Source organism: Crocodylus siamensis, chromosome 8 (genome assembly GCF_052110815.1).
Source record: "Crocodylus siamensis isolate JL-2025a chromosome 8, ASM5211081v1, whole genome shotgun sequence".
NCBI classification, from domain to species: domain Eukaryota; kingdom Metazoa; phylum Chordata; order Crocodylia; family Crocodylidae; genus Crocodylus; species Crocodylus siamensis.
The window spans coordinates 66,934,291-66,947,771 of record NC_143402.1 but is presented as its reverse complement, the minus strand read 5'-3'; the positions used below and the strand labels follow the sequence as shown (position 1 = coordinate 66,947,771).

The following is a 13,481-nucleotide window of genomic DNA, read 5'->3' as shown; positions in this document are numbered from 1 at the left end:
CCTTTACTCTCCCCTGCACAGCAAACACAAAAAAAACCCCAAAAGAGGTGCTTCCTAGAACACTTTACACAATGAAGAGCCAGCTTATTAACTTAGCCCCATGACACACCAATGACACAACTCCTCACATGTGAATGTAAAACATTTAATTTAAAAATGTTGACACTACAATATATAAAATAGCTATTATAAATGCACATAGTGTATTCTATAGCTGCCAGGTTTACTTTTTTCTTTTTTTTTTTTTTAGGAAACTGTAAGTTACACTGTGGTTAAGACTTGTAGTTGCACCCTCTGAAAAAGTCCACATTCTATCACAGTGATGTATGGTCAGACTTAACAGCCCCAATTGTTAAACACTTGGATCAAGTCATAACCAGTTTTATTGCAAAAGGACCCTGTACACATTTATATCAATTCTAGTACCTTACAAGTTTAGCTACCCAACAAGTCATTAACATACAGAAACATGCATGAGAAGCAAGAAAGATCACCCATCCCTTCTGCATATTAGCAACTTGTCACTTCTGAGCAACAAGGCTCACATCACTGAGGTTTATGTGAACAGTCACTTTGAGCATTCATCCTGAGTGAAAGATGGAATGACTTAAGTACAAATGCAACATATTATAAACAATTTCTTACAAAAAAAAGTCACAAATTAAAACCAAAGTATTTTACAGAATTTACTACAAAACACCATAAAAACTGCCTTCACTTAAGCTCTCTCTCCCCGTATCCTGCGAGCCAACTGGATGTCTTTGGGCATGATGGTAACTCTCTTGGCATGGATGGCACACAGGTTTGTATCTTCAAAGAGACCCACCAGATACGCTTCACTAGCCTCCTGTTTCAAGGACACAAGAGGGAGAGAGACTTGTTAGGAGCCTTTAGGAAAAACTGCACCTGCTCCCCAAGCTTCCTCAAATTCCCGACCGAAACAGTAGCAAGCCAGCCATTCGCAAGTACCTGCAGCGCGCCAATGGCCGCACTCTGGAACCTCAAGTCCGTCTTGAAGTCTTGAGCAATTTCCCTTACCAACCGCTGGAAGGGAAGCTTACGGATCAACAGCTCTGTTGACTTCTGATAACGACGGATCTCGCGGAGGGCCACAGTGCCCGGCCTGGGAGGAAGGAGAGGGAGAACTTTGAGCCCACGTGGCTGCCCGCCAGTTCTCCTGGCGCAGGCTCTGGTGACGAGTGGCGGGGGCGGTTGAGCATGGCCGTCATCAGGGCCACCCACAATTTCCTTACCTGTAGCGATGAGGTTTCTTGACTCCGCCGGTAGAGGGAGCGCTTTTCCTGGCAGCTTTGGTGGCCAGCTGTTTACGTGGAGCTTTCCCCCCAGTGGATTTACGGGCGGTCTGCTTTGTACGAGCCATTGTCCTTCACTTACCTGGAGGAAAGGAGACGGGTGTGAAGCCGATCCCACAGGGATCGCACCCCATACCTCCCCACCCCCAACCGGGATCCTTGCTCACCCACACACCTCCCTTCCCCCACGCCCTGCACAGATGTCCGTGAGCCGCTCCCCGGGGAGCGGAAGGAGTCACACTCACCATCCCCGCCTAACCCGGGCTCTCCCCTCCCCCGCACCCCAGAGGAAGAAGCAGCTGAGTCATGGCCGCTCTACCCCCCCCCCCCCCGGCCGGGACCCACCGATGGGAGCCGCGATCGCCCCCACCCGGCCGACACCGCGCGGCGCTCCAGGCCCCGGTCCACCCCGCGCCGTACCCGGGCCGCACTCACCGCTGGGAGCAGGAGAGGTACCGGCCCTGTCGTCCGCTGAGCGCTGTCCGCGTCCCGCTGCCGCTCGTTCTACCGCCAACAACCCCCTCACTGTGCCCTCCCCGCCGCGGGGACCCGCTTTTTATAGTGGGGGCGGCGCGCGGCGTGCTGACCTCACAATACCTGGAAACGGCGCGCCGGCTTATTGGCCCGCACCTCCGCCGGCGCCATGCCGTCACGGGACACAAAGGCCGTGCTCCGGTTTCTCGCCGCCGATTGGACGCGGCCCCCGCGGCTGATTGGTTGTTAAAGTCGCGTGCCGATTGGCTCTTGTGAGGCAGGAACAAGCCAATCGGAAAAAAGGCCTGGTCTGCCGAGCTGATTGGACGAAACAGAACATGGTTTGGATCCTACCCTTTGTTGCAAAGCTCCACAATGGAAAGTCAATAGGAAGGCAGCGGCTGCGAGTGTCCCAGGCGCAGCTGGGGAGGGTAGGTGGGGGACAGAGAGCTGTGCAGAGCCGTGCTGGTAGGGGCAGTGGGCTGTCTTCGTGTTGGGATCCCGGCAGCCTCGACACTGCCCCGCAAAAATGGACGTTGCCAAAAGTGCATTTAATGTGTCCTGCCAATAGCAGCCCAAACAATTAATAATGAATTAACTTCGGGTTCTAGAGCGTTTTGCAGGCGCATCTCTCTAATTAGGAACGGTTTTTGTCGGGTTTTTTCCCCCTGTTAATCGTTTCATCTCACATGGGCCAGTATCTCGGGTCAGGGCTGGTGGGAAATTGAAATCTTTCAACTCCACTAAATACCTTGAATTTGGAAAGTGTTTTTAAAGGACTAACCCTGGGAAATTATCAATATTGCCTGAAAAAATAAGAGTGCTCCTTATTAATGGGCACAAGGGGTGACCATATTATTATTATTTTTAAAGGCTGTTAATAATATAATGAGTTTAATATCATACTTCATAGAGCAAGCCAGGTTCTGGCAAATATTTATAGATGAAAATTTAACCCAATATGGTTCTGATTAAGTTCACCCTAGAGTTTACTGAAGGATTGAGGCCAGGTATATTGCAACAACTTTCATGAACTATACATCACTCTAATTAAGTCCCATAATGCCTTTCACAAACTTAATAACATACGTTTCCCATATCAGTTTTCATATAAAAGGTATATATTAAGCACATGTGTGTGTATACATGGGGATATATATGCACGTATGTGTGTGTAATCATATGAACAGTATATATGTATATATATGTGTGTGTCTGTATAACAATGCAATCATTATAACTATAGATTATATAAGCATCGACCCATAGAAACAATGTAATCATTATAACATATGTATTATATGCAGACATATCATACCTGTATAGTCATTGCCCATGTCCTGAGCAGAGGTACACCACTTTATCAAATAAGAGCTATAATTTAACTAAACATAATATAGTAGCTAGAAAAAGTCATAGAGCTGTATTCCAAACTTCAGCTGCAATTCTAGTAACACATGCAGGTTTAATCCCATTCAAGTGAATAGGCAACATTTGACCCGTATTAGGATAAATAGTTGTTCAATTATTGACTTTAGGGAGGCTAGGAATCCATCAATAAAAGGGTTTATGTGCTTAAAGTTAAGTTTTTGGGTAAGTCTTTGCAGAATGGAAGACCTCACACTCACTAAGGATGTGTGAAGCAAGTAATCAACATTATTGCAAAAGATTGAAATAAAATAAACTAAAATATGCACTCCTTGTGACTGGAAAACACAGCTGCAAAGTTGAGTGTAAATACATCAGTAAAATGTAAGATTGTATCTTGCCAGTATCAAGGATTACATAGGACTAAATGTAACCATTTTCATGTGCACCAACAGATGGAGAAAATTTTGCAGTCCTTTCTTCAATGGGAGCAGGAATAAGACGAGCATGATCAGGCCCCTGCAGCTCCCATGGATCATAGCAGTGTTTACAGCTCATGAAAGAACAAAACGAAAATGCCTTTCTAATATTGATTCTTGCAAGCAACTGTATGTTTGCAAAGTGTCCATTTAAAACACAACTAAAGCTTCATTGATTAAAAACAAGTGAAGGGCAGAATCAGCTCATGAGAGCTTTGGGTTACACAGCATTGCTGCACACATGAAGGTCTGTGTCTTGCTTTGTAGCCTGTTATGGGCAGTTCAAGCCGTGTATACTGACATGGTGCGACAGGATACATCACATGCTCCAGGGGACAGACTACTGTCTGGACATATGTGCATCCTTTCCACCTAACTTCTTCCCTCTGTTTACTTTTCTCTGGGGTTTGTATATAAAGGCAGTTCCTGATGAAAGCAAATTGCAATACGTACAGCATTCAGTAATTAAATGATGGTAATTAGCCTGTACAATAGGGCAGTGTATTTGCTGACATTTTGGAACCAGGACCTATCAAACACTCCATTTCACCCAAATCCCAGACTGAAAGCAGGAGCCCATTTTATTTTGACTGACTTGAAAATACGGAGAAAATGAAGAAACTAGCCTTCCAGAACCTTTCACAGTTTAAATGCTTCCTGATGGCCACTGGTTAATCCCCCTGCTGCTTTTTTTAAACAAGGTGATGCCCTGCTAACAATACAAAAAAGACAGTGCTTAACTTTCATTAATTAGAGTTCAAATGCCTTGTTCCTCAATATTTTTATTAGTAATGATGAATGCTTTGGCCTCTAATTGTAGGGATACTTTTGTAACTTTTTGTTCTCGTTTACTTTGGACTGGAGAAAAACTACTCTGGCTGTTATAGAAAACAAAACTAAAGCAATGGGAGGCAAGCATATGTGCAAAATACCAAAGAAAGTGTATACATGTAGATACACATCTACAATATGCAAATACACGTAAGAGAGACAGAGTGCAGACTAGTCAAATTAACCAGGCATGTGGCTAACTTTGCTGAGGTGCCATTCACAGTACATTCTGGGTTTTCCTCACTGGGAAATGGAACAGAACTATCAAAGGGAACAAGTATGCTACCAGGTCTAGTTGGTCTAAAAGGCAGTGTACATAGCTTAAAAGCACTGGTTTTCAAACAAGAGTGCATGAAGCATTCTCTGACAGACGGTGGAGCTGACAAGTCATGTGATATTGGGTTTTCCTTCCTATTTTTTGTTGCTAAATTGCTTTAAAATAGGGGTAAAAATAGATTAGCATTTCCACTGTTGCTTTTGAATGTAAACAAATGTAGCACAGGCAAGAACTTGAGATAATTATGAATAGGAAGCTAGCTTTGTTAAACAATAACTAAATGTGATCCACACTGAACAGTTTGAAATTCTTTGGCTTGAAAACAGCAAGTATCACATTGGTCTTAAGTGGAGGTAACCAAGTATATCTATATACTATACACAAAGTCTACTTCATTTTCAGGGATGTTATGACAATTTAATAATACAATATTTCTTGCTTCTACAGTCTCAGCTCTTACGCTGCTTTTATACGTGTGTGGCAGGCTTGTACGGTGCTACTACCATTTTATCTTATCCTGGAAAGGCAGGGGAAGAAGTCATTAAACTAGTTCTATATAATTGCATCCACATCCTAAGCATTGTATCAAGATATGTTTCAGTAACAAATCAATCAATGAATCTTGCCCCTCACCGAAATGTAGGAAGATACAAAACCTGTGCATGAGCTAAGCCTAAGTCTTGAATATTTTAAAATCCATGCATAATAGCTAAGTTAAAATGATAGGTGTTCATCTCACTGTAAATCCTGCTGGTCTTCCCCAATGCTGTAAACATAGTCCTATGAGTTAATAAAAAAGTAACAACCTGAGCCTGAGATCAAAGTACTGTAAACAAAGGTAGGTAGATAGATATTAATATCCATCTATAGATGAGATATAAATATCTATACATAGCTAGATGCTGCAAAGGCTTACATACCTATACAGATCTATAGATATACCTGCATCTATATCTAGATCTACATACATATATAAGCCTTTGTTGGCAGCACTCTATATATTTCTATATCTTCTCCCATGGGAGAAGATGTTAACTTCAAAAGCTCTTCAGGTTTGGATGTGTAAAATCCCATTGATGTAACTTCTTCAGGGAAGAGCTTTTTTTTCCAGGCAAGGGCTAACTACTCGGAGGCACTTTCTTGCATCCCACTTCCTTGCTTCTCCTCCTCCTCCCACAATAGCACGCTATTAATCACTGGCTCTTCCTGGCCCCATGTCGCCATGCTGCATTAGGGTAGGTTGGGGACCATAGGTCTGGGCAGGCCAGAATCAAGGGGTGCTGTACGCTGTGCTGGAATGCCCTTGCATTTCTTGGGAGCATCCGAGTGATGACGTTCCCCAGCCCCCTGCAATGCCTCATGCCCGGGGGTCCCCACAAAAATGCCACATGCCCCTAAAACGTCCCCAAAGGCTGAGTCCTCTCCTGAATGTACAGTAGGGTGATGGGGGGGTGGGATATGAGGGCGGGGGGCTGAGGCTGGCTGGTTGCTAACCAGCCTGCTTTCAATACAGGGGATCAGCGAGCACTGCAGTGCCAGCCTGGCTCTTCACAGCCCTGGCCTCCGATGCGGGCTGCCGGCGCGGATCCTCGCCGCCTAAGCGATGTCCAGCCAGGCACCGGGGCAACAGGACTACGAGCCCCATCATGCGCCGCGCCGGACAGGATCCGGGGCAGCAGCCGCGGGGCGCTGCTGGGAGTTGTAGTCCGCCAGGCCGGAACCGGTGTCCCGGGTCGGCGGCGCTGGCGCGACGGCGCGGACTACAAGTCCCATCCTGCCCCGCGCCACCGGGGCGGCAATGGCGGCGGCGGCGCCTGCGCGATGCGGTCTCCGTGCGGACCGCGCAGAGTGAATAATAAAGGTCTCCTCGGCGGTAGCTGCGGCGGCGGCGGACGAAGCAGCGTCAAGCAGGAGCATGTCGAAGGGCCCGGTGGCGAGCGGCCCTCCCGCGGCCGGGCCAGCGGCCCCCGCCAGCGCGCTGCAGGCGCAGCCCGAGAAACCGCAGCACTACACGTACGTAGCGAGAGCGCCCGCCGCCGCCCTCCGCCCGGCGCCCGCCCGCGCGCCTGACGTCAGCGGGCAGCGTGCGGCACGCGCGCAACGGAAACCAACCGCCCGCCCGCCCGGCGCCGGCTGGAACCGGCCGCGGCCGGCCTGGGCCGGGGGGAGCTCGCCCTCGGGGCGGGGGCGGGGCAGGGCCGGAGCGACTCCCCCTCCCCCCGCGCACACCCACACGCGCTGACCATGATGCACCACGCGCCCAACGGCCGCCCGCGCTGCCTTCCCCACAACGAGGCTGCTGGCGGGGGGCCACGCCCCCCGCAGGAGGCCATGTCACCCCTGGTGCTGTGTGGTGGCACCTCCTTGTGGTGGAGCCTTGCAGCCCCAGCCCGTGTTTCCTGCTACCCGGCCGCTGCATGGAGCGTGCGGGGGCCCCTCGCGGTGTGTATACACGTGTACAAGGGCTAGGACATGTTACTCACCTGTATCATGGAAGACCCCTGCCTTGCGTGACCCCCGGCAAAACATGGCCTCTGTGGAAAGAGCATGTCTGCGCCCAAAGGGGAGATGTGCAGCTGGTGCCAACATGTGTTTGTGCCCTGGGGCAGAGCTCTTCCTGGGTCCCCGTGAGGGAGCTGCCGCTGCATGCAGATGTCATGTGTAGGAAGCTTTTCGGGTGTCTCCCTCCCTGGAGGGATGGGTGCCGGCGTGTGCTGCTTCCTTGTCTTCTCCTGTCCCATGTTGAGCGTGAAGGAAATGTTGGTGGCATGTGTTTGCATCCGTGACACGAGCTGGGGCCTCCACGTGGGAAATCTCCCCTGCGCCAAGCAGCAGAGAGGGCTACCGTGTTGTTTCCTATGGCGTTCTGGAGACATGGCCTTTTGCGTTTGCATGGCATCCCCTTGGTGTCCCAAGGGTTTGGGTTGGAAGTGGTGGCAGTAAAGTGAAATTTAAAAAAAAGGTGGTGGGAGGAGTATGGAAGGGTTGAGAGTGGTAGGAACATCTTTGTGAAGGGGCAGTTGGTGATGGGGAGGAGGAGGACAGGCCTATCTCAGTTCTTGCGTCTCCTCTTGAAAAACATGAGATTGGACCTCTGCCACGTAAAGAAAATATCAGTGAATTTCATCACCTTTGTCACTGGAGGGTGTTGTCCACAGAGGAAAGAAACAGCAGAAGAAACTACTCCCATCATTTGTGTGTCACTAGGCCCCCGCGCTCAGTCCTAGAAGAAGGAGCACGTGATTATGTTTTCTACATGTGGCTTTTTCCCTTAAGAATAATGGTCGATCTTGTTCTGCTCGAAAATAGGACTTTGCATTTCTGTAGCTGCGTCCAGCCAGTGAATGTAAAATGTGTCCCAAGGATTAAGCCATGCAATGCCTGCTTTTGTTGCAGGGGAATGAACTGAAGCAAACCAATTATAAATAACTTGCCCTCAAGAAACCATACAGTGAGTCTTTAGCAGAGTTGGGAGCAGAACTGTAAGGGTGCTACCTCACAGTCGCTTCCAACATCCCCTCAATTTCTATTTTCCAGCCGTAGTGTGCAGGGTATTGACTGGTCACATTGCACTAGTTGTCCTCTTTTCCAGCTGCGTCTCTAGAGCTTGGAAGTCTGTAGGATCATCTGGAAACGAGGCGAATCCAGTTAAGCTCTGTCCCCTAGGGCCATTCCTGCAGAAGGGAAGGAGAGTGTGATTCACTTCAAGTGGAGGACAGAACTCTTACCTGCGAGGCAGATAACTATTTGTATATTGTCCATCTGTGAAAGCAACTGTAGATATCTGACAGTTGTCATAGGAGTGGTGAAAGTCTGCATGACTGTGGATGGATGCGTCTTGGGACTATTAGCATGAGATCCATACTGTGGAAGTGTTTGCAAATGTTTGCACTAGCCATCATCTCAGGAACTTTTTTTTTTAGTATAATGCAAGAAATGTTGTTTACTTCTCTTCGTGTTAACAACTTCCGTGCTGTTAATATTTCAATCTTTTCTTCTCCCCCTCTTGTTAATTTTGTTTCTATAAAATGGCATTACAGTTGTAAGTAAATGCAGCTAGAATTATTTAGCTACATCCTTTGCTGTCTTCTGGGAATCCCTGTCTCAGAGAATTTTTGGTTGTGTTTGTTAGGAATTGTCCCAGTTTCCTTATTAGTATAATTTTCTAAATTGCTGGCAATATTCCCATGGGATCTTACTTACTTTGTACTGCAATTTTATATCTAGAGTGGAAATCCTTTCTATTTGCTCTAGAACACCAGCAAAAGAGAGCATGAAATGACAGTTGTTGCTTATATGCCATATCTCCAGCTCCCCGTATTGTGTTAAGTGACTGAGATCCTTATAGAATCATAGATTTGACATTGGGGACACATGTAATATATCAATATAACTGGATACTTTTGGAAACAAAGTATATATGGCAAGCTTCCCTAACTGAGCTTGAGATGCTATGGGCTATGGTTGTCTTCCTGCCAAACACGGGCTGCTGAAACACAAGTCCCCATTCACTTGTTCCCAATTGGTGTGTACAGAAAGGTGGTAAATAAGCAGCAGAGATGTGTTCACACCAGTTGTGTGCAGTGTAGATGGCTTAGAGAGGTCTGGAGTGCACATTCATGTTTTTCCTTTGGGAATCAGGTCTCCTGCTTATTTAATAAGATTTCTTAACACTGACTGCAGAAGTCCAGTTAGTAGTAAATTTTAAAGTGCTTCTCTCTGAGCTAATTAAATGGAAAGTCTTTGTTTAGGTGGGGGGTTCCTTTTAATAGTGCGAGAGTTGGATGGTGTCACTGTGTTTATCAGAGTGCAAAGACACACTTGAACAAAGAGGTTTTCATGCATGTCTGCTTGACCTGGATATGTGTCATTGAGGTGTTTCACCTATCTGCATTGATTGTTGCTGTTTGCAGAGGGAAAATGATCTCAGTGTGTCATTTCAAAAATCAGCTAAAAGTTGCACATTTGTGTTTTTGTATTTTCTTATGATTACTATCTGGTACAATTATCTTTTCAAGTTTGTCTTTAATGTGTTACCTTCAAATCCAAATAGAGACTGGGTTCAAAGAAACTGAAAGCGAGGGATCAGTTGTCTTATCTGGCATAATGTATTGAAGGTTTTGTTTTGATTGAGCACGCCTCTCTCTTCCAGTGGGACATAGCTGATACTGGTTAACTTTCAGTAGTATTGAACTTTAATTGTGTGATGAAGTTTACATCCTGTGGTGGACTTTTCATCCATCTCTTAAAGTTCAGAAAAAATGAACATGGATCAGTATTTCTTCAGCATGCATTCATCTGAGTACCAGATCGCTTGGTTTCTTGCTATGTTATCAAACTCTCAGATGAGGGTGAGTTAACCCATTTGGTGAGAATTGAAAAGGTATATTTTATTATGTTCTCTCTTTTTTTTTTTTTTTCCTTTCTCTCTCTCTCTCTCTCTCTTTGGATGGTGACCCCATTTTCCATCCTAATCCCCAAAGTGAATTTTGCACAGAGAGAAAATGATTGTTTCCTGGTTTAGGTTGTAAACTTTTAGGGCAATAGCTTGCATGTACATTTTCATCACTAAATTAACCCAGATTATCTACATGCAGGTTAACTCAAGAGAAGTAGCTGGTATCACATGAGAACAGACACCTGGTAAAATGTGTGCTAGTAAGGCCTGTAGGAGAACATCCCATGATTCTTAGTACTACTGTAGGATGAGCTATATAAGGAATGTTTTTCAGTCTATTGTGAAAGAAATGATCTGTTCTTCTGGGGAAATGCTGGAATTGCGGGGTGGCACTGGAAGACTAACAATACTCGTGGATGCAGACTAGCACTAGAGTGGTTGTGTTCAAAACAGAAGCGTTGTGTTACTCATGCTTTGATTTATACCTCCTTATGGATCAGTCAACTTGAGGTTAAAAGCACCACCACACTTGAGTTGAGGGTTTTTGGGTGGGGATAGAGGTCAAATTTGGGGCAACACCCAATCTTATAAGTCAAATTAACTTTACAGTAAAGACCAGTTCTGTGTCTTTGCATGTGTTTGCACAGACCCTGTACACTGGGTTCCCAAACTTGACTATGGCCCCTGGGTACTATGGCTATATAAATATTAAGTTAAAGGAGGAAATTTGATCCTGCTGTTTTTATGGGGGCCTGGATTTCCTCTGAACAACAGGACAAATACTTTGTCTTACCCTACCTAAAATTTTACATTTAAATTCATAGTCATAAATAACAACACTTTAAAAAGGAGTCTGAAGCATTTGTGGTGGTTGGGCCCTCAAGATTTAAGACCACGAACATACCATAATTCTTATCACTGGACAGAGATGACAGGGTGAACAAGCTGTGTAAATAGGTCTGACTTCATACGTGCAGACTTTCTGTCTCTGGAAATACGATTAAAAATCAGCAGTGTGTTAGATTTATACTTTCAGATACATTATTACCTTCAGTGGACTGCCTTTTCCTCTGGACCCCTTAGTTTTATCTTATGAGCAGGTCTGGACCGGCAGTTGTCCTCTTAGGATACCTGAAAAGGGATCCTTACTCTTCTTGAGCAGCTAGTTTAGACTGTTTCCCCCCACTCCCCCCAGACTTAACCATTTGTATTCTTTTCAAACCAATCAAACTCGAAAAATAACAAATGATTGGTCTAAGTCTTCTCTGTCTTGTTACGCCCTTTCAGTCTATACAGTTTTCTAGGCTGATGCTGCTATAGCAGCAGAATCTGGCCTTGTTTAAAAGAGAGAGACATTTTCAGGGCAGCTTTCCAACTCACTGATCACTCAGGCCATTTGGGAGAAACCAGAATGCCTATTGTTAGTACGTTCAACACAAGGAACCACCAGCAGTATCTGCTACATTATGTTACCTGTAATTGTCTATTTACATTATTAGACAAGTGCAGGCTGGTTTATTGGCTGGCTGAGCCTTGCTGAATTGTTATTAGGAAGTGGGACTAGTAACTAGAAGGTAGAAATGTGAAGTTTGGGACGGTTACAAGAATGGGTGCATTCACAGTGTACATTTACCAAAGAGAATGTATACAGAGGCAGGCTGGAAACCAAGAGTCTAGACTTTATGCTTTCTTAGAAGACTAGAGTTGAAGTCCACTCTTTTTTGTGGAGGATTTTGGCCCTGATTCCACTTTAGGGTTGGAGTCAATGGGGCTTCTTGGAGAAGGACTGCCGCACCTGACTGATCCCCACTGATTTATTCTGAGCCCAATCCCATCGACTTAAATCATGCTGTAGGATCAAACCCTTGTTTCGGAGGGTCTCTTGATTATTCTTGGTATGGTTCTTTTGGATGTCATGTCAACATCTCAGAATTGTCAAAGGGTTTGCATTGCGGTGACTCCTGTATTGGAGGTGCCCTGTGTACTAACTTGGTGGAGAGGACAGACCTTCCATTTCACAAAGGATTCCTAAATTTCAAGATTTGGGTTTATTTTGAGTAGGTAGGAAACTGAAAATTTTAAACATTTCTGTGAAATAAATACTGTGTGAGAGAATTAAAAAAATAAAGCAAATTATATATATTTGTTTCAAACCAACAGCCAACATGTTTAGTCTTGAAAGCATTGAAGCGGGTGTTTTGACTTGTCTGAACCTTTTGTTTGCTTGCTTTATTTGGAAATGAAATTCTAGCAAAATTATTAACATTTTTAATGGAGCTGTATGTTTTGTTAAGCATTGCCACTGCTGAAATGGTGCATTCCTCCAAAATATGGCTCCTTTGAAGTCTTCTGTGTTGTTAGGATGTGTGCCCCATTGGCAGAACGAAGACCTACTTTTATATTAAAGTTCTGTTTATTGTGGAACATGTATGTTTCTTGCCAGCATATGTTTCTTTTACACTTCTGAAAAGTTTGAACCTGCTTCCATCTTCTCCCATTTGTACGTGTTGAACTGATAAGCTTTGCAGTCTCAGTTTTTTTTTCTCTGTCAAGAATTATGGTTTAACTTAGCATGTTTTTAATCCTACATGATACAAAATCTTTTCAAGAATGTATCAAAAAAGCAATTTTACATGGGTATAGAACTTTTTTTGGGTAAACGTCTTGCAGTTGCATGGTTTTCTTTGACTGGGCATACCTGTCCAGCCCTACTCTTGTCTTATGCAGAGCCATGAGAGAGAACTCCATTACGTATGCTGGGATTCCTATGGTAGCTGATGGGGAAGAGGGGGATTCACTAACTTCACTTCCTGGGAAGCTCTTTTCTTTTTCTCTTTGATTTTAAACCTCATGAATAAGGAAGGTGAAGACATTCACTGCATTCTTGGTACTTTCCGAACACCTATTCATGATTACAAGTTTAAATGCATGCTGTCATTTTCATACTATAATAATGTGTCTCTCTTCTTGTGTAGTTTGGCCAGTTATGAAATAGTTAACACCATTGACATTTAAATTAGTATCTCCTTGAAATTAATAGTGACAGTTTATACTTAAAGCTGTTTCAGGTGGCCTTATAACTTGCCCAGACTGCATTACATCAGTTTTATTTGATTCATGTTTGAAAGGTTAGTTATAACAGTAAAAGGTTTAGACTTCCTTCAAAAAAAGAAATCTTAGGTTTTGAAGAACAGCGCTGTAGGTAAAAATACTGGCTTGCTAAGCCACCCAAAGCTGGTGCAACTTTACCCCCCACTGAAGAGAGTCACAGACCACCAAGAGATATTGAATAGAATGCAGTTTACTGTGCCTGTAGGTAAGAAACTATATATGTATCAGAG

General features: G+C 44.9%; 2 protein-coding genes across 6 annotated transcripts in view; one reads left to right on the top strand and one right to left on the bottom strand.

Moving 5' to 3' along the window:
- Positions 1 to 129: 129 nt before the first annotated feature.
- H3-3B (H3.3 histone B) lies at positions 130 to 1,903 on the bottom strand. The gene is made up of 4 exons (XM_090061400.1): positions 1,749 to 1,903; positions 1,254 to 1,395; positions 970 to 1,123; positions 130 to 847 (listed from the first exon to the last, which is right to left on the bottom strand). Exons 2-4 carry the CDS (start codon positions 1,379 to 1,381, stop codon positions 719 to 721), a joined length of 411 nt encoding a protein of 136 aa, XP_089917526.1. The 5' UTR covers positions 1,382 to 1,395; positions 1,749 to 1,903; the 3' UTR covers positions 130 to 718.
- Positions 1,904 to 5,713: 3,810 nt separating this feature from the next.
- UNK (unk zinc finger) overlaps positions 5,714 to 13,481 on the top strand; it is a 51,900-nt gene continuing 44,132 nt past the window's right edge. Inside the window, exon 1 of one of the 5 annotated variants that reach the window (XM_090061395.1) lies at positions 5,714 to 6,755. In XM_090061395.1, coding sequence (XP_089917521.1) covers positions 6,658 to 6,755 — 98 coding nt within the window. In that variant the 5' untranslated portion in view covers positions 5,714 to 6,657. The remainder of the gene's footprint in view (positions 6,756 to 13,481) is intronic. The other 4 variants (XM_090061396.1, XM_090061393.1, XM_090061391.1 and 1 more) reach the window with 4 other exon arrangements.